The sequence below is a fragment of the Tauraco erythrolophus genome, chromosome 4 (genome assembly GCF_009769465.1).
Source record: "Tauraco erythrolophus isolate bTauEry1 chromosome 4, bTauEry1.pri, whole genome shotgun sequence".
Classification (NCBI taxonomy): Eukaryota; Metazoa; Chordata; class Aves; order Musophagiformes; family Musophagidae; genus Tauraco; species Tauraco erythrolophus.
The window spans coordinates 35678001-35701535 of record NC_141468.1 but is presented as its reverse complement, the minus strand read 5'-3'; the positions used below and the strand labels follow the sequence as shown (position 1 = coordinate 35701535).

The window sequence follows — 23535 nt, the reverse complement described above, 5'->3', positions numbered from 1 at the left end:
GACTGTGGTATAGCCCACACCGGAGCAATCTGTGGGGAAAGATTGTTTCCAGTGGGCTGGACTCACGTTGGAGAAATTTGTGGATTTTTCCTCGTGGGTAGGGGATCCATTGGAGCAGGGGAAAAGGGTGTAAGGACTCCTTCTCCTTTAAGAAAGAAGCAGCAGTAACAGCACGGAATGAACTGACCTGCACTCCCCCAGTCCCTGCCCCCTGTGCTGCTGGGGGGAGGAGGTAGAGCCGGGAGGAAAAGGAAGGTGGGGGGGGGAAGGTGTCGGTTTTAAGATCTGTTTTTGTTTCTTTCTGTCCTCTCAAGTAATCGGTTTTTATTTCCCTTTGTCCTTCTAAGTAATCATTAATAAACTGTTTTGCTTTGAGAAAAGCCCCGTCTGTTTTGCCCAGGACCATGGTTGGTGGGTGCTCCCTCTGTTCTTGTCTCAACCCTCAGTCCCTTTGGTTTTTTTTTTTTTCTCTCCTCTCTACTTTATTGGAGAAGGAGAGACTGTGTGAGTTTTAGTTGCTGGATCAGCCTAAAACCACGACATGCGTGTTTGTCAGTAGAAATATTCTGGCTGCCATATTTAACCAAGCTAAAGTTGCAGTGCGAGTAGCAAGAATGCCATTTTTAAGAGAATCTGACATCAAACACATTGTCCAGATCAGATCTTTGCTTAAGTGGAGACAGCCACACGCTCACTTTGTGCTATGTGATGTCCATTGGCTTTGATCAGTTACAAACTCTTTCCCAGGCTGGCTGCCCTGTAGCCGACTTGAAAAGTTTTACTTCATCTGTCAGGTCTGTTTGCCTCAGCTGAACCGCTATCAACAGAGTTTTTAGTCACGTTCTGATGTGCTTTTTCAGTGTTCAGATTGCTTTTTTAGTCTTAAAGGGTGCCTCAAGGAGCCCTCATTCTAGGGCTCAGATGAATTCTACAGAATACTTCCCAGCAAGAACACATAGAATAGATGAATGATGTCATTTCCCCATAGTAGTTGATGGAAATATAGGAAACATGAGAAGTAGGTGAAAGAATTTATAATTTTAGATTGACTCCTTGCCAGTGTGACTAAACAGCCTGTTAGTCTTATTGGAGGTAGCTCACACTGCAAATGCTCTTAAATGATCATAAAAGTACTGTAAAACAACAACTTCATGTTTTCAGTGTATCAGAGACATTTAGCTTTCCCAGCTAACAAGAAATAAGATACAAGTAGTAATTGATTCTTATCGTTAGGAAATTTCAAATCGGATTTTCTTTTTTTCAGCTGTTGAAGCTGAAGTATATACATGCAGCTTTTCAACAGTGATTGGCTAGCAAGATTAGCAATATATTTTCCATCTTGAAATCTGGAATCAGTCTGAATTATTGAGGGAGATGGCATGAAATGAAGCAGTTGCTCCAGCCTAGAGGAACTTGTGCTCTCCACAAACTGGGCAAAGAAGAGCTAATAAATTGGGGCGGGGGTGGGGGTGGAGGCGGGGGCAGGCAGGGATAGAGGGAGAGAGAGAGAGAGAAATATTCTTGAAAGCTGACCATTATCTCTGTGTATATTTCTAAGGATAAAGCCACACAGAGGTTTTGTACTATGTAAGCTTGCAAAGTAGGATTAATGGAACTTACACAATGCCTAAGCCTTGATCTCTGAACAGCGGAAAATGTAATCAAGGAGATTCCAAAGAAGGAGGTTGGAAAATTAAATGAAGACAGAGGTTTTTTGTATGCTGATTTTGGGTGTTCCCCTTCCCACCCCAAACCAGCGTATGTGAAAAAGAATGCAGCAACATAGAATTAATTACTAGATTTAAAGTAACGTTCATAATCACTGACAAATTTCACAAAACTTTGAGTCACATCTGCCACTCATTGGGCAATTATAAATACAAGAAAATAAAGTGGTTTGAGGAGTTCACCAATGTGCTAAACTTCCTGCTTTCACTTGATGATAAGTCGGAATCAAAATCAGCTTAGCTACCTCGGGGAGGCATACATGCATTCCTCAGAGGACGGCATATGCAAGCTAGATAGTGAAGAGGATAAATAAATAAGTGAAAATGTACTAAATGACATCTTGTAAACTCAGTGAATGGAAGGCAGGAGTTAGCTGGGTCATGGATTTTGCATGGGCATTTTAAGAAATGCAGAAGGAAAGCGTCATTTGAAGGCCAGTGGGAAGAAAAAAGAGTTGTGAAAGAGAAGTGATGGTTTGACAAACTGTTGATAATTCACTGAGTGAACACAGCAAGCGGGCTCCTGAAAGATTCCTTTTGCTGGATGAATATGGAGAAGATGCCGTGTTATCACAGTGTGTTAAATGGTACCACAGGGAATAGTTGTATTATCACTACATCTGCGTAAATTAGTGGTGGGGATATGAGCAGACCTTGCTGATAATTTTTTAAACCCTGTACTGATGCCTATCAATGTAATATTTGATCACCTTCTTTATACAAATATATCAAGAGTAGTCAAACTTCCTAGTAGGTTTGTAGACTTCCTGTTTCATCATCTTAGAAAACTGTGCTTTGAATAATATATGTTGGTTTAGGGACCGGGGGGCATGTGGAAGTTTGGTGGCAAGAGGAAATGGTTGATGTAATTCAGCTGTAGAGGAAACCCTACACAGGCAATAACTACTGAGTTCTGGAACAACTCATAATCAAGTAATTTCTTGACTGTGACTCAGTCTGTCAGATGAAAGGACTTAGAGAGATGAAACATGATAGGTTTCCCCAGAGAGATACCAATCACAAACTAATAACAATATCCTGGGAAGCATCTAGCCAAGCAGAAATTAGATCTTCACTGGACCTTCCAGTTACACGGTTTTAGTCCAGATGTTCATGTTGTTGAAATATCTTCATTTCTGAAGGAAAATAAAGATGTGAAACAACATCATCATGAGATGTGTAATGACTGTGACAGTTGCTGGCAGGAGGCAGGAGAAACGTTCTGTTCCACACTGCCCTGGGACATGGGTCCCACTGTCTTAGGAGGAAAGCAGGGCAGAAGAAAGTTAGCGTTGTCTTACTAGAAATCTTTCCAAGTGTGCTCAATGCTCACCTAACCAGACAACCTTAGAGAGTAAAGTTTTTTAGAAGCCTTCAGGTAGCCTGATGAAAATCTGCCCTTTGCTGTCTGGTAGGATGTCTCCTCCATGTGCAGTGGAAGAAGAGTGAGCTGACAAGGGAACAGGAAGCATTTATGGGAGGACTGGAGAAGAAAAGACAGTGTGTACTAGCAAACTTAGACCGTCACTAAACCCACTGGTATCTGTCTTGTTAAATAAACACAGAGACAGTGGTACAGGTGTAAATGAAGTGCCTGTGTGTTTTTTGTAAGCTCATTTGGCTAGTATAGCATAGGTGAGGAGAAAAAACTACGTGGTAGTGCTCTGAATTAGAGCTTCAGAGTGTACCGTAGTTCTTGCTGTCCAGGTATGGTGGAATCCTTCAGGTTTTAGAGATCACTGGTAGGATAGAAATAATCCAGGTAAAGTTGATTTTGATGGTTTCAAGAAGAAATATCCCTTTTGAACGTAGTCAGTGAGAACAGCAGTCCATAAGACATGCTCGGGCTCATGTTTAGATTATTCAGGTTAACAGATTTTCAATTTAGTTTCAATTACTTTTTCAGTTGGGCATTTATTGTTTGTTGGTTTCTCTCTTTTCTTATACAGGGTGACCAAACTATGTTTAGGCAGGTCCCTGATACCTGGGTGCTTTAGAACCTTGCTGACAAAGCTACAGCAAAATGCAATAATTGGAAATGTTTGTTTAGGGGAATTCAATGAATGAGATGTAATTTTCTTAGCTGCATGATGGCCAGGTGTTGTGGTGACATATGAAGGTGCAGAGGTGGGGAAGTCAGCACTGCTTGAAATTTCTGGGACCCACACAAGCCAGTGTCTTGAAACATGCACTCTGCTGCCATTTTCTAGCCTTTGAGAAACAGTCTTCCAGTGCATGAAGGGCCAAGGGCTGACTGGGCAGAGTGATCTTTCGCAATTTCAGACTTTTTAAGTTTTTATTTTTTTCAAGGCTTTATGGAGAAGAGTTGATATTCTTGCGGAAAGCAAGGGTTTGCGATACTGAATTACTGCATTACGATAATTTCATGTGCCAAGACTTCAGAGGGCTGTTGGCGGAATCAAGAAATAATGTCCTGATTTCACACTAGGCTGGATGTGTTCTTTTGATGTTTTTTTTTATGTACAGTATTTTCTAAGTTTCTCTGAAGAATCAGAGGTTTGTTATCATTGATAAGGAGACTGGATTCAGTGGACTAAGATCCATGACAGCATCCATACTATGAAAGTATGGATACTTTTTTTTAAGATGCCTGGGTGGTCTTATTCATATGTTAAAAGTATTTTGGCTTCAGGATAGTATTTTCTTCCAAGCCAGAATGAAGTGATCTTATGTCTTTTGCCTTTCCTGTGAACAGGCGTAGTCTGCCTGTTGGAAACATGAAGATGTGTTATCAGTCCATTGCCATTGTGTGGTCCTCAGGCATTGCTATACTTCATCTTTTCCTGTTGCATGTAGTTCTTTGAAGCTTGAAATGCGTGAGGCAAGAGAAAGGGCTTAATATATGAGTATTTCAGTTTAGTCTCATGGCCTGCAATATATAGGGGGTGATACATATGATTGGATGATTGCTTTGTCCTGTCTGGATTCAAGATCTGCTAGTCCCCAGCAAGGATTTATATAGATATTTTTTTTTTTTTCCCCCACATACTTCCTTCTAGAAGAGCTTGTTTTTCTGGGAGAGGAAAGAGGCGTATTTTGAGCTTTTTTGACCCTTTGTGATCTTTCTTTGTAGATGTTGTACAAACTTTCTCCTTCTGTTAGCCCCAGGACTCTACTCTAGCCTCTCTCCTGTGACTCTTTTCTGTACTTCTTTTATTAAGTCTGACTGCAAACTTTGCCATTCATGGGATTTGGGATGTTGCAACGTGCTGTGATATTACTTCTTGAAAGTGCTGTGCAGGCGTATTCACACAACATACTTTATATTTTATTGTAACTCATATTTTGGAATTTGAAAAAAAACTTTTTGGTCACTATGTCCATCATTTCTTTTTCAACATCAGTTCTAAGAGTTGACTTTTCACATGCTAACAATGTAATAAGAAGTTTGTAAAATCAAGGAGCTGCAAGTTAAAGAATGAAGTAAAGGAGAATTGCAAATAACAGCAGTATTGGTAATTAATATAGGTCACATAATAAAAACTCTTGTACTTTTAGAGGTTTTAAAATTGTCTACAAACTGTAGTCTATTTAAACAGAATAGACAAATCTCTCTATGACTGAATTGAAGTATAATTGATTTACATCTCCAAATCAATGATTAGCAAATTAAGCCTCTAACATGTAATCTGGAACTTGAACGTGATAACCTACTCCTGTTATTTCATGATTATGCTTACATGATGAGCCTTGATGGTGTCCTAAGCAACAGAGACAGACATCCGATTTTCTGTACCAAGCAGTTACATTACTTAGCCTTTATACTTTGCATAATGTAATTGCAGTAATGGACTCCTTTAAAAAAAAAAAAGGAAGATAGTTTCCTGTGAAGATATTTTATGTAACCCTTAAATACCGAGTAAGAACTTTAAGAACTTTAGTAGCAATTCAGTATGAGCTGTGTCAGCACGCTGCTGTAAAACCCAGTACTGACAGGGTGCAGGAGTGGCACTGGGCCAGGTCATAATAAAACAAACACCGAGCCTGGGGGGGTCATTCTGTCATTTGATCGTTAGAGACTTGATCCTACTTCTGTTGGGAAATAAAAAAAGACAGTCACTGAAGACCAGTTCCTGTACAATAAAATTCATATACTCTAATATACTTCAGCAGTAACGGTAAATAACTGGATAATCAAGATACAAATACAGAAATGCCTGTGTGGGGTGATGAAACTTCAAAGTGCTGTGATAACAAATAAATACGTCGTACAACATTCCTCTTCAAGAAACTGATTATCTATTAATGCCACTTGCACTGCTCTCACAGCTCCGTTTTCCTTTTTGCCCCCGAGCTGTGCTGCAGGCAGTCGTAGCTTCCTTGGCGTGACATGAGACATGTCTCTTCTGCCCTCTCAGTAGCCATCAGTACTCCATATTTCTTCAACGTCCTCCACCTTCTACATATGTTTGCTTTTCTGGTTCTTTCATGTTTTTTTTCTCCTCTTTTTTTTTTTTTTTTTTTTTTTTTTTTTTCTCCTTGTGATATCCAGACTCCTGCAGGTGGGTTTAGAATATTCTTGCAGCTGATTTAATCTTTTCATTTTGGAATGCTGTTATCTTTAAGAAAATGTATCAGCTCTATAAGCAGAGTGCTAACACTTTTTTACAAAATCTTTTTTTGTTTTTTTTTATTTTCTTCTGAAGCGGTGTGCGTATTTGAAGGCAGAACCTACTTTGAAGGACAAAGAGAAACTGTGTATTCAAGCTCAGGGGACTGTGTTCTGTTTGAGTGCAAGGTAAGAATACTGTTGATGGAAAAAAAAAATCTTGCATGTTAGAAATATCGAAGTCCCACTGAAAGAAACTGTTGAAATACAGACAGATCTACCTTTAGGAAGTGGCAACATAAAAGGCATCTAATAAGGGGTCCTGTGTTTATTTTGTCTTACTGAGTTCCACATCGAATTTTGCAAATAAATTTACTTTGCAGAGCTCCAAGCTTTGATTACGCAGCTTGACAATCAAGCTGCATTCTTTCCTCTGTAGGTATCTTCTCCATCATCAGTAATAAAAAACCAGCAGACTACCTTATATTTCCATTGACACATGTACAAAGTTATTGTTAAATTTATGTGCTCAGATACGAGAGATGCACAAACATGATTGGGGCATAGTCTGGAATTAAAGATAATTCTTAGAGAAAAAGCTAGATGAAAAAGAAGGAAAAGAGCTGGCACACCAGGTGTCTGGTATTTCTGATGATGGAAATGGGGTAGGGTCATTGTGTTATTTGTAAACAGAACATGCCTGATGCTGAGTCAGTCGTGTCCTGCTGCATGAACAGAGTTTCTCTTCAGGGCACAAATGCAGTTTAAGGGCAAAATATATCCCAGGGATGGCTGCAGGTTGAGAATAACATAAATTGCTTCAGTAGGTCCCACGTTACCTCTCTTGGGGAGGGATGGGGAGGAATTCCCTCCGGTTAGAGAGCTGCATACTGTGGGATGGAGTTGAAAACCCGAGTGCACGTTTCTATGGCAGAGAAAGAGGGAAGCAACTCCTCTGGCCATGCTGCAGGTGTCTATTGAACCAATTTCTGGAAATCTTGATGTATTTTCATACAGTTGTGAAAAAGTGTGTTTTACAAAGTGTAACTGGGGACCGTTGTCTTACTGCTGTTGAGTTTAATCTTTTTGAGCTTAATTCCTGAAGTAGGTACTTTGAAACCCTTTTGAGAAAGGAAAGGAGAAGCTGACCAGGAATAATTTTGGATTCAGTTGTAGACTTTTCAGAACTGTGAGCTCATATTTTCAACATGACACCTATGACATGAATTCTGTGATTAGTCAATGGATATAATTAATAACCATTAAATGTTATGTGATGTTGCCTGGTGTTTATTGCAGCTGGCAAGTGCAATACTGTATAAACAAAATGCCTTTGTTGGCTACACTAGTCTGTATTTCGTTGATTATACTTGTTTGCTGGTGGGCTGCCTGACTGTCCTGGTAGAAATATTAAGCAGCAACTTCGGCTGATTCAAATGCTGCTTTTTCAAGGACATACAATTTCTGCTGAACAGCCTTGTGAATGACAATTCGGAGCAGAAAATCCGCATACTGTAAACTGTGTTGGTCAGTTAGGAAGTCATAGGTGGACACTATTTTATTACTACCAGAGTTCTCATAAAAAGATATAATTAATGACTCCAGCTCAAGAGAGACTTAATAGGAATGATACTAGAACTGGTTTCATGCATGAAGACTTATCAAGGCAATGTAGGGAATTTCTTCTTTTTGTCTGCATGTAATTCTAAACATAATTTTTTGTTTTGTTTGGCTGCTGTGCTTGTGCCTGCTATAGGCACATACTTTTCTGTTAGAGTATTATAAAACAAGTTAATGAAAAATTTTCTTTCAAATTAGAATTTGTAAAAGAATTAAATGCAGTTCAGACTACTCTAATTGATAGTATTTCTATCAAAGAGGTTTTTTTCTTTATTTTGTGGGATTGTTGGGTTTTGCTTGTCCTAGTATAGAACGTATCTGTGGCTGGTTTGCTTTGTTGTATTATCAGGTTAGGGTTGGTTTCTCTGTCAAGATTGTTTAAGGTAAAGTTTGAGCAATCACTTTGATATTGGCCACTGTCTTCATGTTTCATCTTTGTATTTCATACTTAAAGAGGATTTAAAATTAAATGTTAGACTTATAATAATACATGCAATGACGTATGCATGATTTTAGACACTTTTCTTGCATGCAGATGTACAGGGTCCTGAGTTCAGTGAGCTCATATTTTAACCAGATTGCTGATTTTAAGGCAGATGCCTCTGAGGAACATGTTTGCTTTGTTTTCTCTTTGCCATATCATGACTAGAGCACTGCAAGACACATTAATTAGGGCCTGAGGGAGCCTAAGGTGGTACACCTATGCTAGCCGGATCGCTAAGGCAGGCATTTCATGTGGTCATACTGCAATGATTGTGTGTGACTTGCATTAAGTGCCTGAAGATATTCAGATACCATCTTGGCATTGGATATCTCCAGACGCCTGATCCAAACTTAGCTGAGAAACCCTCTCTTTCCTAATAGGAAATCAGTGCTGGATTCCTTCAGTGTTACAACCACAGTGTTGAGATTAGAGATGTTCAAGTTTGATTTAACTTGCTGTGTAAATGACAAGCTGCTTTGGAGTATTCATTGTGAGGACCCTTGATTCTGGAATCTGCTGCCTCAGTTTTTGAGAAATATTTGTTACTCTTTCAAACGTAATTTTAAGAGAACCTTCTGAGGCAAGTTGCTTGACAGCTAAGATGAGAGAAGAGTGAGAGCTGTTGCCACATTTTTCTTGCTTGAAAAGGTTTGAGTATAGAGGAGTTCCTGATGCTTTTATTGTGCTATGTTGTCCTTTCAAATGGTTTTCGAAGGTACCCGGAGTTTGGCATAGGCAGTTTTTTGTTTGTACATTATAACATTAAAACTCCACTGAAGTTATTGTTTATCTTTATTTCTTCTCTCACAATATCAATCAATTAACTCTATTTAACAGAACCACAAAATGCAGCGTATTCCAAAAGACAGTTGTACAGCTTTGAACTGCCCAGAATCTCAACAGATCCCCGTATCTCACAGTTGTTGCAAAATCTGTAAAGGTAAGGTAATAGCTAGATATATATAAACTCAGAGTAATTTTCCATTCTTAGAGGATATATAGTCTCTTTTCTTATAATTTTGAATAGGATACTCCTACGCATGATAATCACTATACATCTTGGGAAGCTGAATAGATAACATCTGCATCATGACATCTGAAAGTTGTTTGTGAAATGTCTAATAGTGTAAATTCTGTGAAATGTTTACTGGCACTTGTGTTTTTCGTTCTAGCCGAAAGTGGGAGAAAAGTCAAAGAAATCATATACATAATAAGTGATTTTCTAGCCTTCAGTCACTCCTGTGTCCAAACAAAATGAGATTGGAGAAATGTCCGTGTTCCCCAGCATCTTTCTGAGATGCTTTGAGATGTCTCTTTCAGAGAACTGTTTGTGCTATGCAGTTGTTCGAAGACTGGAGTAACTTGTTTACCTGCTTGGGGTTGTAGTCTGCATCTAGAAGCAGAAGCTTTGGGGAATATTATTGTATGCTACGTACCTTTATATGTTACATCCAGACTGATCCTTACCAAAGGGGAGAGGTGCACAAAGTGCTCTGTGTCTTGAGCCCGCTCTTTTGATCTGGAGTAATACTGGTATCTTCAAAGCTATGAGCAATTGCATCTTCAAGTGGCTACGTCTGTTTCTTCTATAGCTAAATAATGATAAATTGATACCTAGCATGAAAGAAGATGTTAGACTCTTGAGCTGATTTTAGGTATACATCAGTGAAGAGTGCAGCTGTACTTGTTTCTGCGCTACTCAGCCCAAACACAAAGGATACGATTAACAATATCAAGCAGAGAGATAAGAAAGTATTAGAAAAGAACTTAAGACAAGTTGATAGGTCTTGAGGTCTATCACAGTCAAAAAGGATTTTTTAATGATAATTTTCTATAAAATCATCAGTGGCTTAGAGAAAAGAATTCTGTTTCTTGTGCCTAGTATAGCTAGAAAATTTTAATATACGTCAGATAAATATTTTCTGAACTTTTTTGATCCTATCTGAACCATGCTAGCTTGGCCTCTCATGAGCTATGGAGCTTATTCTTGAAATAAGAATCAGATGTATGCTATTATTCAGCAGCATGTATTTTGTTTATTAATACAGCTGATACATAAGCCTTAAGAATCTTAAGAAATACAAAAAAAATCAGTAAAAAAGCTCTTAGCCTTTCTGGCTAACATGTACATTCTTAGTTATTTAATGCCAAAGCCTGATACAAACCAGTCCAGACGAGGAAATAAAAAAAATAAGACTATTGCTTTGTCATTAACTTGAGCTTCAATGAGGAAGACAACAAAAAGGCAAAGAATAGAAGTCACCATGGCCAGAGGTTGCTCTTGACACACATGCTTCTGCTGTCATCAAGGAGTACTGAAGACCTTCTAACAATAGTAGAAGTATAGAGGTTTTTGCTTCTTGGTGTCCTGTGTTAGATAACAGCACTGTGGTAGCTACAGTGAATTATAATATTTAAGTAACATTATCTAAGCATATCTCTAGGTTACAGGGAGACAATCCACAGCAGAAAAGAAAGAAAAACATCTGCCTCTCATATCATAGTAGGTCTGTGATGTTTGCATCATGACCATGTCACTAGCTCTCAGTACCAAAACATTCTGCTTTTACAGGGTCTTCTGTTTCTTTTGTCTGGTTTTGCTTGGTTTGTGTTGCTTCACACTGTTTCTGAACTGCCCAAGTGCAAAACACCTCTCTGACCTGATTCCAAGCAGGCTCTCTTCCATTTTTCTACTCAATGTGCTCATTTAATGTAGCTTCAGTGAAATACTGTTGCCTGACCGGTTCCGGTGCTTCAGTTAAAGAAGGAAATTTTAAACAAATGAAGTTGTTGAGAAAACAGTGAAGGAGACAAGCTTCACATCTTTATAGATAGATGTGGAAATTGTGGAAGGTTCAAGTCAGTTACTACAACAAACTTGACTTCAGCTTAATAAAAAATGATTTAAATGTGTTCAGCAACATGGCAGCATTAGATTTCATGAGAACAAACATAAGGAATTTAAAAAAAAGCTACAGAGTTGAAAGACTCCATCTAAATCTTCCAGCCTGGAAAAGAACCTCAGAATCTTAAAAATTCGTAATTAAGATGCAATGGAAAACAGTCACAGGAAAAATGAAAGGGAAAAAATAGGAAAATGAGAATAGTTAAAGGTGAGATTTAAAAAATAAATTTGTCTAAAATGGAAAGAATGATACAATCAGGGAAAAGTATTCAGTCAGTGGAACCTGAAAGGAAGAGATAAGGGGAAGAGAAAAGCAAAACAAGTCAATGTTAATCGAAGACTTTCAGTTAAATGTGGAAGAATTTTAGAAATACATCTGGGAACAAAAAGTACTAGGAAAAAAGTAACACCACTAGTAAATGAGCTACTGAGTGTCTAAGCTATTGAACTCTTTTATAGATGTCCAAACAAAACAAAACAAAAGAATAATAATATATAATTAAGAAGTGTCCTGTAAAAGTACTTAACAATGACAAGGAGACAGTAAGGGGATTTAAGCAAGCCTCCTATCCAGCACCCTTAGATCAATGCCATAACCTGAAATTGAATCGAAGACCTAGAGACAGTCTGTTCTTGTGGCCTTTACTACTCCTTTCATCTGTTTCATGCTCTGTACAATTTATTTTTCTATATCGTATGGACAATAGAAAGGTATTCTTTGACCTAACTGAAAAAAAGATAGAACTGTCTTTGACAGGGGTGTTTTATAATCCCTGGATTCTTTTTAACTCTCAATCACACTTGTTTCTGTACAGGCCATGACTTTTGCACTGAAGGTCATAACTGTATGGAGCATTCTGTCTGTCGAAACCTAGATGACAGAGCTGTCTGTAGCTGCCGAGATGGCTTCCGAGCCCTTCGAGAGGACAATGCCTACTGTGAAGGTAATACCGTGTATAGATGCTTAGCTTCGCTGTGTAAATTGCTGGGGGATGAACGTATCGATTCATGACTTGTCAAAGGCATAAGCCTATTAAATGCAGTGGATTAGATATGCAGCATATTAATCAACTAAAATGATTATCTCTCCAATGAAGTTATTTTAAAAAATAAAAAAACGAATCAGTGTCAAAGTGGCAGGTTAGTATGGCTGAGATCTTGAATTAGAAACTTGCTTCCATAGGAAATTTTTTTTTTTTTTCTCCATGGTATTCAGATACTCAGGCAGCCTCAAAGTCAACCATTTGAATAGCATATTAGTGTAACATTTAGTTTCTCTTTCCACTGCTGCCTGTTCCCGTTCTCTCTCCCCAGGAAGTAAGTAAATGCTATGGACTAGATACTAGTAGTGTTAAACATCCTGAGTAATGATTTATTATTTGAGCTGCTTTTTTGGTGTCAGGGAGCAACGAGCTACTTAATCAGAAGAGGTGCCTCTATAATTTGTGTCTTTACAATCTAGCCTAATCCTGTGAAACAAAACCCTTCCCGTTCCAGCAGCGAAAGCCGAAGTCCTCTGCACAGTCTCTTAGACTTTGTGCTAACTGTTGCTCTTCCTCATGAGAACTCTGATTCTGCAAACACGTAACACTAGTGTACTATCAGGCTGTTCTCACCATAAAACTTAAGTGTTGGCAGCAGGATGGCCTTTGACTGATAATCAGTTTGGTTCAGATCTAGCCTGCTAAATTGAAAGTTAAGCGTCTGTAAGTAGAGTCTAAGGCACTCTGCGGTCCCACCTAATACCTGGATTGATCTCTGGTGATGCACAATTAAATGAGATAAATCAAAGCCTTTTAAGACTGTTCCTTTGGCTGAATTCTGCAAAAGTTAAAGCCTGCAGCTTATTTGAATTAGTAGCTGCATTAATGTCAGTGGGAATGCTTATCTGTAGATTTAGATTGGAGAATTCATGACTGTTTTCAGGCAAGAAGTGTACAACTGTTTCAGCTTCACGTATCTCTCTGCTTAATGTTTATGGCAAGCTTTCTGGTGGAATCCTGTTGTAAGAAGTAGAACTCAAAATCATGCAGAAACAAATCCGTTTGCCCCTCATCATGTCCTAGTAGACATCTGACATCAGGACCTGCTGTATAGCTTGTTCTCTGTTGCAGGATCAGCCACTTTTTACCCCATGGTCCCTGGAGACTGTGCTGAGGCTTAGGCTGTGGATCTGCATTTCTGGGAACTCATCAGCCATTTCATTTTTGAGGGGGTCACTGGAGCAATGGAGGTGAAATAGGGTGCTTTAAGAGTTTTTTTTCTGCAGCTCTATTGTTACTCAGCTGAATGAAAGCAGAAAAACAACTTATGCTCTCTTAACGATCTACACATCAGTCAAATTGGAGTCTGTTGCTATGTGTGGAACTTGGCAGGCATGTCATAAGCAGAAAAAAAAAAAAAAGAAGGTTTTTGATCAGCATTGGTAGTGAAAGTTTAGATGAGAACACAGTAGATTATCATATGTGAGAATGATGCATTCGTATTATAAGTGGATTTTTACTAGTTTGTGCAGTACTCGCATTCAGTATGATGATTTTTTGAGAAGATTTCTTGGCCTGATTGCTTCTGTATGGGCAAATGACATTGTTTCTGTGTGGTAATTACCAATCTGCTTAAGTGCTTTCAAAAAACTTGCATAAGTGAATAGAGGGTTGGGACACATTTGTTACATAAAAATAATAATTGTATTACTGTGTTTAGATGCATTGAGTTCTCTCTTAAAAATGCATATGATTTAGAGCCTGATCCAGGAACACTTACTCACATTGAAGATAGCGGGAGTAAGTAAGTCCCATTGGGAAGATATGCCCATGTGAGCAAAGCTGATGAGATTGGGTCCCTCGCAGATGAAGTTCTCCCTGTCAAGGGCGAAGCTAACTCAGCAGGCAAAACCGCCTAGCTTTGCTGCCAGTTATGTGCTGTAGCTGCAGTGTAGGCACCGCACTTGAACTGTGCACACTTGGTAAACGGGTCCAGACTTGGCCTTGGCTGGCCATCCCTGACCGAGTGTGGAGGTCATACGCTGGAAGGAGGGCAAATAAGGTCACAGATTGAAACCTTAGGGTTGTTTTTGTGGAAGAGGAGGGGCAGGGGACTAAAATATCCATGTTTCTTCAGTGCTTTTTCCAGCCCAAACATCTCATTGAGCACTGAGTTTTTTATTTCTGGAAAGAGACTCATACCTTAGTATTTAACAATGTAATAGCAAAGGGCACAATAGCAATAGTGTAGCACCAAGTCTTTTCAGAATCCTGTCCATCATCTTAGAAAGCTGAAATGGTCCCAACCTCCCTTTCTCAGTACCTACCCTTTCTGCACTGTGCCATTTTTGTGGCTTTAATTATGAGCAATGCCAAGTGTAGAAATGTCGAGTTAACACAAAGCCTTTCAGAGAAGGCTTTTTGTTGGAGCCCATGGGTATGATAGCTGTTTCTGTGTTCACACTTCACAAGCTTCAGATACACTGCAAAATCAGATGTCATTGATTCTGTGTTAGAGCCAAACTTCACTAAATACAATCCTGATTTGTGCCTCAGCACTGTCAAAATTCAAAGAATAAACACAAGTAATGACGCTCCCATTGGCAGAACTTCTCCTTAAGGTAGAAGAACAAAAATAAAAATATTCAAAGCTGGTTTCAGTGTGGGTCTGGAAAAGCTGCATAAATTTCATCTGAATGATGGAAGAGTTTGGCTTCTGTCCTAGAAAGAACTGGTGCATTTCCAAAGCTGTGTGGTGTTTCTAGATACTGTTATGGTGGATACCTTTCTGTTTTATAATAATAATATTTGTTAATATTTATGTCACATTTAGCTTTCCCTTGGAGGACTGTTAAAAGCAATACTTAAAGAGTTGAAATTTTTTCATTTGTGTGCTGTAAGCCTTATTCCAAGTACTCTGAAGTCTATTTTCTGCCTCAGGTTATTATGCAGTTTGAGATACCTTGAGGGCAGGTTGGGTATGGATTATGCTGTTCTGCCCAGGTGTAGGTGCTTTTGAATATAGCATCCTCAGTGTATAGAATCATAGAATGGTTAGGGTTGGAAGGGACCTCAAAGATCCTCCAGTTCCAACCCCCCTGCCATGGGCAGGGCCTACCTAACAAAGTTTTACAAAAAACAGATGTTCTGATGAAGTGTAATTAGTTTTTCCCAAAGCAACGCCTGCAGTGCTTGCAAACTGATGATCACCCTCCGGGATATATTCCAAATAGCATTCAATGACCATTACATTTGTGGTGGTGGAGTTATGCTGAAAAAGTTTTTAAAGATAAGTTTGTGACTCTTGACTATCAGGATATTCTGATGCATCTAGAGGAGTGAAATATATTTCAAATAAGATGGGTATGGAAATAGTCTACTGGTGACAGCTATAGGTGTTCTTCTCAAATCCTTGAACCTAAGCTGTTTTCATGCACTTTTGGCGGTTCTCAAAAGATGTGTTTGGGAAGGAGGTGTTGTACCCTTTGGAGGCTGCACCTGTAAGGATAGCTTGAAGTCTGATTTTCTGTTTTAATTATAGCACTCACGTATCTTTGTGCAAAATCTGATTTCACTTCAGAAGTGTTGCCAAGGATGGCTGATGAAATAGACAGGAGAGTAGGCTCAAGAAAGAAGACAGGGGAATGCAGTCATGTTTTGTAAGGACCAGAAGTGAACATGATCTGAGAAAAACAGGTTATTTGCTTTTTTATCAAGAGGATTTTTCCTGATGCATAGGCTGTTTTACATCATGTACTGATTTTGGCCGAGATGGAGTTAATTTTTTTTATCAGCCTGTATGGTGCTGTGTTTTAGATTTATGACTAGAACAGTGTTGATAACATAAGAATGTTGTAGCTGTTGCTGAGCAGTGCTTGCACAGTGTCAAGGCTGTCTCTGTTTCTCACTTTCCTGCAGCCAGTAGGCTGAGGGTGGGCAAGAGGTTTGGAGAGGACCCAGCTGGGACAGCTGACCCCAACGAACCAAAGGGATTTGCCAGACCATATGATGTCATGCTCAGCAGTGAAAATGGGGGGTACTTTTTCTAAAGTGGCTATTGCTCAAGTATTGGGTAGGCTTCAGTCTGCTGGTGGGAGGTGGTGAGTGACTGCCTTTGCCTCACTTTTTTTTCCTGTCACTTGTTAAATGGCATTTATCTCGATCCATGAGTTTTTGCTTGCTTTTGTTCTTCCTATTCTCTCCCCAGTCCCAGTGAAGTGGGGAATGAGCAGGTGGCTGCTGGGTGCCAAATTGCTAACCAGTGTCAACCCTCCACACATCACAAATTTACCTTATGGCTGTGTGGACCATGATGTTTATTTTCTGATATTTGGGAATTTAGTTGTACTAGTTGCACAGTACACAACCTAGCTAACTTATCTTTACAATATGGGATCATTTAATATTATTAAACAATTTTTTGTGAAACCATTTTCCATATTTATCCTGATTTATAATCTATATAATTTATAATTTATATCCCTCAGTAACTCTCTTAGTTTCTCTGCTGTTGCCATGTTTGTCCCAGTTTCAAGTGCAGCAGCTGAAATGAGACCAAAGACTGAGTGACTTTGGCTACGTTTGAGAACTGCATCAGCTTCACTGATGATTGTCCCTCGAGGGGAGAAGGTCTTCAGTTTAGAAATCTGCTTTTGAAAAAGCTGGCTTGATTTCAGTCATCGTCACTGGAGGGAAGTGAGCAGTCTTAGAGGATGAATTGTCCCTTTCCAGAGTAGATGTCTGAAGCACATCGAAAGCACCACTTGGTTGGACCTCATCAGGTTTCCCTTAGCTCAGAGCTGTATGTTCTCATTCTGCTTGGGAAGATTTACTAATTTATCCCTGTGTTTGGGTGAAAATATTAATGCATTATTCAACCCTCTTCCCCAACAACCAAAATATTCCACTTCTTCACTTACCTAATTAGTACAATCTATTATTAATCTTACTGTTAATCTTTTTTCACAAAAATAAAGTACATTTTCAGAATGAGCCTGATTTCTACAGATTGCAGTGAAGAGAAGAAATCTTACAAACATTAAAAAGTAATAATCAAATTGCAGTAGGATGCATGTTACACTGTATTGGCCAAGCACAGTAATCAACAACATGTTTTATTTTGGCAAGTGTAATACTGAGAAAAGCATAAGTAAGATAGAGACCTCTGTAATGGAGATAAACCCCAGTGTATTAAAATATATTCTTTTAAGTCCCCTGGATCTTTCATAACCAATATTGGGCTATTTGCTAGCTTTACTGTCTTCATGGTATGCACCGTATTTTTGGGGTGAGAGTCTTAGGAGCTCTGCAGTTTTGTGAAACTGGGAATGTTACCCAAGCTTCTCTCTTCATGCATAAATTCTTTTCGTAAGTGAGATGTGGCAATAGTATCACATATAGCTAAGAAAGAAACATTTCCATCTCCATCAACTGACAATGTTTGAGTCATTACCTTGTTGTTTTGGGTTGGGTCGGAAAACTAATCAGACAGAAAGAAAAACTTTCACTCCAGGAGAGCAGAATGTTATTTCCAAATCTCTATTAAAAAGTAATTAAACATTATTAATATTAAAATTAAGCATTAATATTAAACACTATTAATATATCATCAATTATTAATATTTTTTCTCAGCAAAAACAGTAAGTGTCATCTTATTTCCATCATTATGTTACTGAGAAATCTAAATATGAAGAATTATCAGGCCAGTTCTAACGTGTCAGAGTGGGCCAAATCCTTCTTGTCTGCCAGGGCTCTTATGCAGGAAGATAATAAAGCATATTCCTGATTTGAAGTGTACAAGTAGTATTCCTGACACCAGTCCATAAAGAGTGGTGCATACTGGGATACAGATAGTCCCACCACCTGTAGCAGTGGGATAGTTTGTACATGTACAAATTGCAGGATGTGATTCAGTGTTATTTGATTTTAATTTCTTCTACAGGAAGTATGTTCAGACTGATTCTATCATCTACCCATAGCCAGGACTGACAGTGATGTTATGATTAAAAAAAACCCCCTGAAACTAATCATATAAAGGGGGCCTCTTGGAAACTCTTTTAAAGTCTTCTGTCTTTGTGTCTGGTAAGGAGATGCTTTCTTGTGCTGACAACAGCCTTTTCCACCAGCAATGAAAGCCTATGTTGCATTTTGGTTTTATATGAGAAATTAAGGTGAAAGCTTTAATACAATTGCTTAAATGTGCAACCTCAAAGCGAAAAAGGAACTAAAGCCTTAATTTTCTTCTTGTTTTCCTTTATCTCCAGTTTTCACTAGTAGCTTGGAGGTGACTATAGAAAGAATTACATGCTGTCACTGTGCTGAAAAGTACCCACGGCCAGCTGGTTGGTTTTCTTTCGTAACTTTTAAAACCTCAGGCTAAAAGTGCAACACATCTTACGATACGTAGAGTCTGGATCCCCAAGAGCTGTAACAAAGACACAGAAATGCCTGGCATTAAACCAAACTGAATTTAAAATAAATATTCTTTCATAAAGTGTGCAGAGGAATGGCAGCCAAAGTGATTATATGTGTTGTGGTACTATAACTAGTGTGACATTGTTTGAGAGACGGAGTTGTGATATCAGTTATTTCTGTAGAACAGGCAGTAATCTACTGGATAGTTTGAGGGAATATGTTACATCCTTTAGACCCTACCCAAACCCCAAATACAGTCTAAGTACTGTCTTGTTACGTGTGCATCTGTCTTCTGACAAAGAGTTTTAAAATACACCTGTGCTGTCTCTTCCTGAGAACAATCTGATAGATATTTGTAGTTTCCATAGAAAAATATGAATGTTCCTTATTGCCCTTTTAAAATAAGGGAAAACAAAAGCACTAACAGTGACAAGTATTTCTAAACTCTTGATGTTCAAAGTTCAAAATGATGAGAAGCTGTCATGCTTTTTTTTTAAAAAAAGAAAAAGATTATTTTGCAATTCAAATTTAAAGATCTATTTCTAACCGAGTGCAGTGCTGAAGGGGGATGGATCAGGAACTAGAGTCTCAGTAAGTTGTTCTGATTTTTGGAATTCACTAATTAATCATATACAACATCCTTTTTATTCTCAGTGTGCAGCTACATCAGACTAGTTATTTGGTGCCTAAGGAAGGGCCCCCCGGGATGCTTTCATGTCTGACAGATAACTATATATAATTACTTGTTTTATCATGTATACACTTCCATATGAATTAATTATAAGATATTAAATAGTAAAAAGATGCAGTTTGCCAAGTAAAACATTACATGATGGCAGACGATATTTGTTTTCAAAAATTTCCTGTGTGATATATACTTTTTAAACTACATAATATATGTGCGGTCCAGTGATGTTTTCAGGAGATTGAGATGAAGATTTCATTTTCTTCTGAGAGTCTCACTTGCACTGGTAGCTGTTGAACAGTATCTCCTACTGCATGTTTAACAAGGGCTGTTTTATCTCAACACTCTGTCTTCCTTTCCAAAAACTGGGGCAAGTTGAAATAAAAACAACTCTTTGTACTGTTAAAAATGATATTTCTGAAACGCAGTATAGAGCTTCTGTCAAGGAATGTAGACCTTGAGTGACTTTGCCTTTATTTTAAGAGTATTTTCTGTCCTAATAGCCTCCTCTCAGGCTGCAGGAGGTGGACAGAGAAATCATGAACTTAGGAAAGATCAGAGATTTAAAATAACATGAAGGAGAAAGCACCAAGATGTGTACAATGTGTGTGTGTGTTATCTATGCAGTTTAGTTATGGGCAAGGAAAGAACACACCTTGTGTGCAGATCCAATAATTAGAATTTATTTTTAGTCTAATTGATGCTTTAGCAGGCTAGTCGAGATATAATAACCTCTTATTAGTTCAATTACAACAGTGCTAACACTTATAATCCAACTCACCCAGTTCTCTTAAGGTCCATTAATAATTCAATAAAAATCAATAGACACAAGTAGCTGCCCATTTCCTCTTACCCTCCACATTGCCACAGTGAGTTGTCAGTGGCACAGGTTCTTTGCTGGGGGCAGCATGCTGTGGGTGGTGGAAGGTTATTTTATTTTTATCCTTGGTCTTTGTATATGCTTGAGGTTATTTTTGTATGTATTAACTCAATATATGGGGTATGTATGGTCTTGTAGTTGGTTCATGAGGTTAAGTGATATTGTGATTCCTCAGGCTTTAGTGCTTTTCTCTTTTGGAGAATGAGACACACAACTGCAGAAAGGTAGGCAAAAATAAAAATAATAAAAAGCCCCAGCAACAAACCCCCACAGTTTAAGAGGCAGATCATATATGCATGACCCCTTGGTAATTTTGCTGTTGGAGCTAGGCCTTTTACTGCCTGTTGGTAACACCAAAGACTCAGGCTGTATACATAAGAGAAGGAAAAGTCAGATTATTCACAGAGGGTAAGAGTGATGGCAACTCTGGTGGTGCATTCAGCTGGGATAAATAATGTGGAGATAGTGAGAAAATGCACAGTCTTGACCGAAGTTGATTTAATGTCCTTTGTGGAATATATCAGTTGGAAAAGCTACTGCACTGGGTTTGGTAGAGCAAAGCAAATGTGCAGTGATCAGTTTGTGACTGACCAGAGTAACAGCAGTACTTAAACCATTGGTTTGCCTTGTGATGGAGAGCATAGACAGAGTAGTGGGAGGAGAAGGAGCAAAGGCTGTGCCAGAACCCTGAGATATTTTGTCCCCTTAGTGGATGAGAAGGGGTATATGCAAGAAGAGACATGTAGGAGCATACTGGTGTGAAAACCAAAGCATGTGAGATAGTGAAACCAGGTTGTAGCTGAAAGTGAAGGGAGCCTGGAGAGAATAGAAGCACGGAAATATGGTTGGAGGAAGTGGAAGAGACCGTCCTAAGAGCATTTTTATTAGAGCAGTGGACCGGAAAGTTTTAATATACTAAACACTCAAGCATGTTGAAAGGGTTTGAGGATGAGTTAGTGTGTTTGGTGGTGAAAGGAAAAAACCCAGTACTTTCACAGATGGTGAAGCTGGTGGGAGCTTGCTTCCACTAAGGAAGTGGGAACAGTTAGGGAAGTTATTGTTTGTCCTTTTTCTTTTAAGGAGGAGAAGCTGGTGAGGGGATGGGCTGAAGACAGAAGGAGAGACAAGGTGAGCAAGATCTGGAGACAGGACCGAACTTACTCAGGTAGAAAGTGGATGAGGGAAGAAAACAGCGGAGAAGCTTGATGTCACAGAGAGAAGCTGGGAAAAGGACTATTGTCAGTGTAGGGAAGACAAAGGGAAAGAAAAAAGACAGAACTTTTTTCCTTTGTGACCCTGTTCAGGATGCAGGATAGGTGGTGTTGGTTTTAAATCCATATTTACCTTTTTCAATAGCATTGGTTGAGGTGATTGGTCACTCTTAATTCTCTTCTTTCATAGTCCCTTAATCAGTGAATAACATCTGCTGATCTTGTGATGCCTTTTTTCTAGGTTAGGGACCAGATGAGAAAGTCTCAGCTTTTCCAAGCTTGTCTGTTTCTGTATGAGTCAGGTCAGTAGTGATAAAGATACGGGCCTGAAGACCCTTTATGATGACCATCCTTATAGTATCCATCCTTGGGATTCTCAGCAGAGGCCCAAGACTCAGAGGAATGGTGTCGCAGCTGGAAGGCTTCAGGTGGCTCCAAGCAGACCAATGTTCTAATGCGAAGGCTTTAGGCTCTACTCTAAGGAAGGCCCACACTCCTCCAAGGTTCAGGAGGAAATGCCTCACCCTTAGGAGTAAACACCCTGCCTTAAATAGTCAGGAGTCACATGATTTGCTAGATGGGTCAAGGCTATTGGTCACTTGACCATCCATCTCCCAGAGTGATTGGCTGAATGCTACAGCACCTGTTTCAAGGTAACTTTCCCAGTGTAACGAGCTACAGGTGTTTCTTAGCCTGCATAGGGAAAGAACCTTCACAGGATGCTGCAGCAGCCAAGAGGTTTCTCCACAGAATGGTGGGTAAATGATGCCCTTGCTTTTAGCAGGGGAGTCTTCAGGTCAGAATGGAGGTTTGCTGATGAAGTTGTGTGGTATAGTTGGAAAAGCATTACCCTCTTCAGCAGGTAAATGCAGACTTCATATTTATCGTCTGTAAAGACAGAAACTTTCATTAACACAAAAAAGTGGGGTTTTTGTTTGTTTTATTTTTAAATTTTGGGTCTAATCTACTCTGCTCTTGTGTTCGGGGTAATTTTTGATGGACTTAAGAAATATTTTTTTGTAAATAAAGCTTTTTATGCTCCTGTTTACTTTCTCCTAGGTGCTTTTGTTGCAAAAATTTGTTTATCCAAAACAAATTTGTTGCAAAAATTCTGCAAGAGCATCTCCCTGCCCACCATATCCCTCTATAAGCGTGACCGGGAAGATCACTGATGCTAGATACCATTGAGTTTTAAGGGGAATAGCTGGAGTCAGGACGCTATCCACAAAGGATCCTCAGTTCTGGAAATAGCCTCCTCTCTTTACAGCCCAGATGTACTGACTTAGTACCAGACTCATTTGTTCTGGCAGTCTTTTGTAGTGGATAAAGACAATGATGGATAGTGAGGCCTAAGGAGAGGCTTTGTTTGTTAGCGTGAGGTTTTGGTCAACAATGATTTATAGATTGCAGGTCAAGTTCTCTATTAATGCGATTGTAGAACATAACTAGGAATTTCACTCTGGGGAAGCAAACTCATTAGGGTGCAGGAGGAAGGGATACTAGGAAACTTTTCCTAGGTTATATATTTTGCATAAATTTTCAGTGCTTGGGGGGATAAAGAAACACATTTGGGTTTTTTTTTCGGTTTTGATGTTTTTGCAAGTATAAATAAATCACTGAAGTGCAGATTCCGAATGCTTTTGCACTAACCAATTTTCCCAGAGATGTCTCTTTTATCTGTTCCACTGGGAAGAGAGCAGGTTGATGATCTCCATGACTACATTGTTGTCAGTACATCACAGCTGGTGGCTCAGCATCACATCACAGACTTCAAGCACACAAGTCTTTATTGTTGAGTGTGTAGAGCCATTGGAGTGGTGCATTCATCCTATTGAACTGACTTCAGCATCTTACTGGCTAAACAGTAAGACATTAACGTGCATTAATATGCTAACTAGGATTTTTGGCAGGGGAAAATTAAGATAAATGTAGGCTTTCTTAGATATTGAAATGCATCAGGTTTTCTGTTGTACTTAGTGCATTTGTATCTGAAGGTGAATAAAAGGCTAGATCAGTGTTTCAACCAGTAAGGAGGATGAAAAGGGTTTTATTTTG

The 23535-nt window shown here is 39.0% G+C and overlaps 1 protein-coding gene across 1 annotated transcript in view; it reads left to right on the top strand.

The window, feature by feature from the left end:
• The window catches only part of NELL2 (neural EGFL like 2), a 164676-nt gene that overhangs the window by 63027 nt on the left and 78114 nt on the right, over nt 1-23535 (top strand). The window contains exons 10-12 of the mRNA XM_086609966.1: nt 6395-6486; nt 9239-9341; nt 12122-12250. Coding sequence (XP_086466092.1) covers nt 6395-6486; nt 9239-9341; nt 12122-12250 — 324 coding nt within the window. The remainder of the gene's footprint in view (nt 1-6394; nt 6487-9238; nt 9342-12121; nt 12251-23535) is intronic.